At 41.0% G+C, this 1,409-nt stretch overlaps 1 protein-coding gene across 1 annotated transcript in view; it reads right to left on the reverse strand.

Moving 5' to 3' along the window:
• Positions 1–120: 120 nt before the first annotated feature.
• The window catches only part of LOC106012959 (chymotrypsin-like protease CTRL-1), a gene marked incomplete in the record, with an annotated part of 6,943 nt that continues 5,654 nt past the window's right edge, over positions 121–1,409 (reverse strand). The window contains 1 exon segment of the mRNA XM_013087403.1: positions 121–788. Coding sequence (XP_012942857.1) covers positions 630–788 — 159 coding nt within the window.

Raw genomic sequence — 1,409 nt, forward strand, 5'->3', positions numbered from 1 at the left:
GTCTCTCCCAACCTCCCTCTCCCTCCCCTCTCTACCTCTGTACACAGACGGATTTTTTTTTCAACTTCCGCAGTTTCTCATACTTTAGGACACGTTAAAGAATGAAACAAAAAGACAGTGTTACTGTATACTTATATCACGTTTTATTTCAGACTGAAGTTGCTGCAATCAATTTTCTAGTCGGAAAGTTATGCCCTATTTCTCGTTTTCTCTAGAAGCCATTTAGAAGAAGCTTAGGTGTTGTGATTTCAATTGTATTACACTTGTACATGACATTTATCAGATAAAGGCTACACGTCATGCAATGGTATAGTACTTCATTTATTTTTAATCACAAAAACACGTACGGAGAGATAAAGATACATGATTTTCTTTTCTTCTATTTTTTTTTTTACAGAAACAAAAACACGGGTGGTAGGCGGCAGTGCCGGTATGATGTGCTTCTTCTTTCCTATCAAACATCTGTCGTCTCGATCTGTCCTCCGTTTTAGTGTTTGTTACCCTTATATGACACCTATAATATTCGGTACTTAGAGACCTCATTGTGTTGCAAATGCTGTAAAACTCTTGGTAAAACTAAACTAAAACAAAAAATCAACAACACAGGATGATGGCAACAGTTTCAAACTCTAATTGCGATGACTTTCAATCCAGGGGAGGTAGGTGCTGACCCTTGTGTAGATACCCGGGAAAATCCCACAGTTGAACTTGATTCCAGCAGAGACGATACCGTATTGGTAGTATCGCCCATCTGCCTCCTGGCACACCAGAGGACCGCCAGAGTCTCCCTAGAAAAGATGAACAAAAGAATTACACTTTTTAAAAACGTGTAGGTGTGTTTACGTCTCCCCATCGACACAAGTCAAATAATTTAGGAGGCAGGCCTCTGACTACGCCTGTCAGAGCCAATCTTGGCCCAAAGAGATACAGCATCTCAGCATAAAGATCGAGAAACTCGATTAAAGGAAACATTCTCAACACCCGGAAATCGAACATGGGTCTTGTGCAAAAGCAAAAGCACCTAGCTGCAACTATAGAGACACTGGTACTAACAAAACATATATTATGGGAGGCGGGGCCGGGGGGGGGGGGGGACAAAATTCACCACTAATTTAAAATTCTTTTAGTTGAAATACATTACAATAAGTATCGACATCTGAACCCATTCATCGATAACTAATTAATGTAAGTTATCCAAGATCGTCGTATCCAAAAATTGAAATAACAACAACAACAACAACAACAACAACAACAACAACAACAACAACAACAAAAAGAAGAAGGTGAGAGGAGGGGGAGGAGGAGGACGTTATGGATATGGAGGAACGCCGACGATAATGACGAAGACACGACAGGAAAGTGGAAGGGAGGAGGAGGATGATGAGAAGGAGGAGGAGGAGGAGGAGGAG

This window comes from Aplysia californica, unplaced genomic scaffold (genome assembly GCF_000002075.1).
Source record: "Aplysia californica isolate F4 #8 unplaced genomic scaffold, AplCal3.0 scaffold00584, whole genome shotgun sequence".
In the NCBI taxonomy this organism is placed as follows: domain Eukaryota; kingdom Metazoa; phylum Mollusca; class Gastropoda; order Aplysiida; family Aplysiidae; genus Aplysia; species Aplysia californica.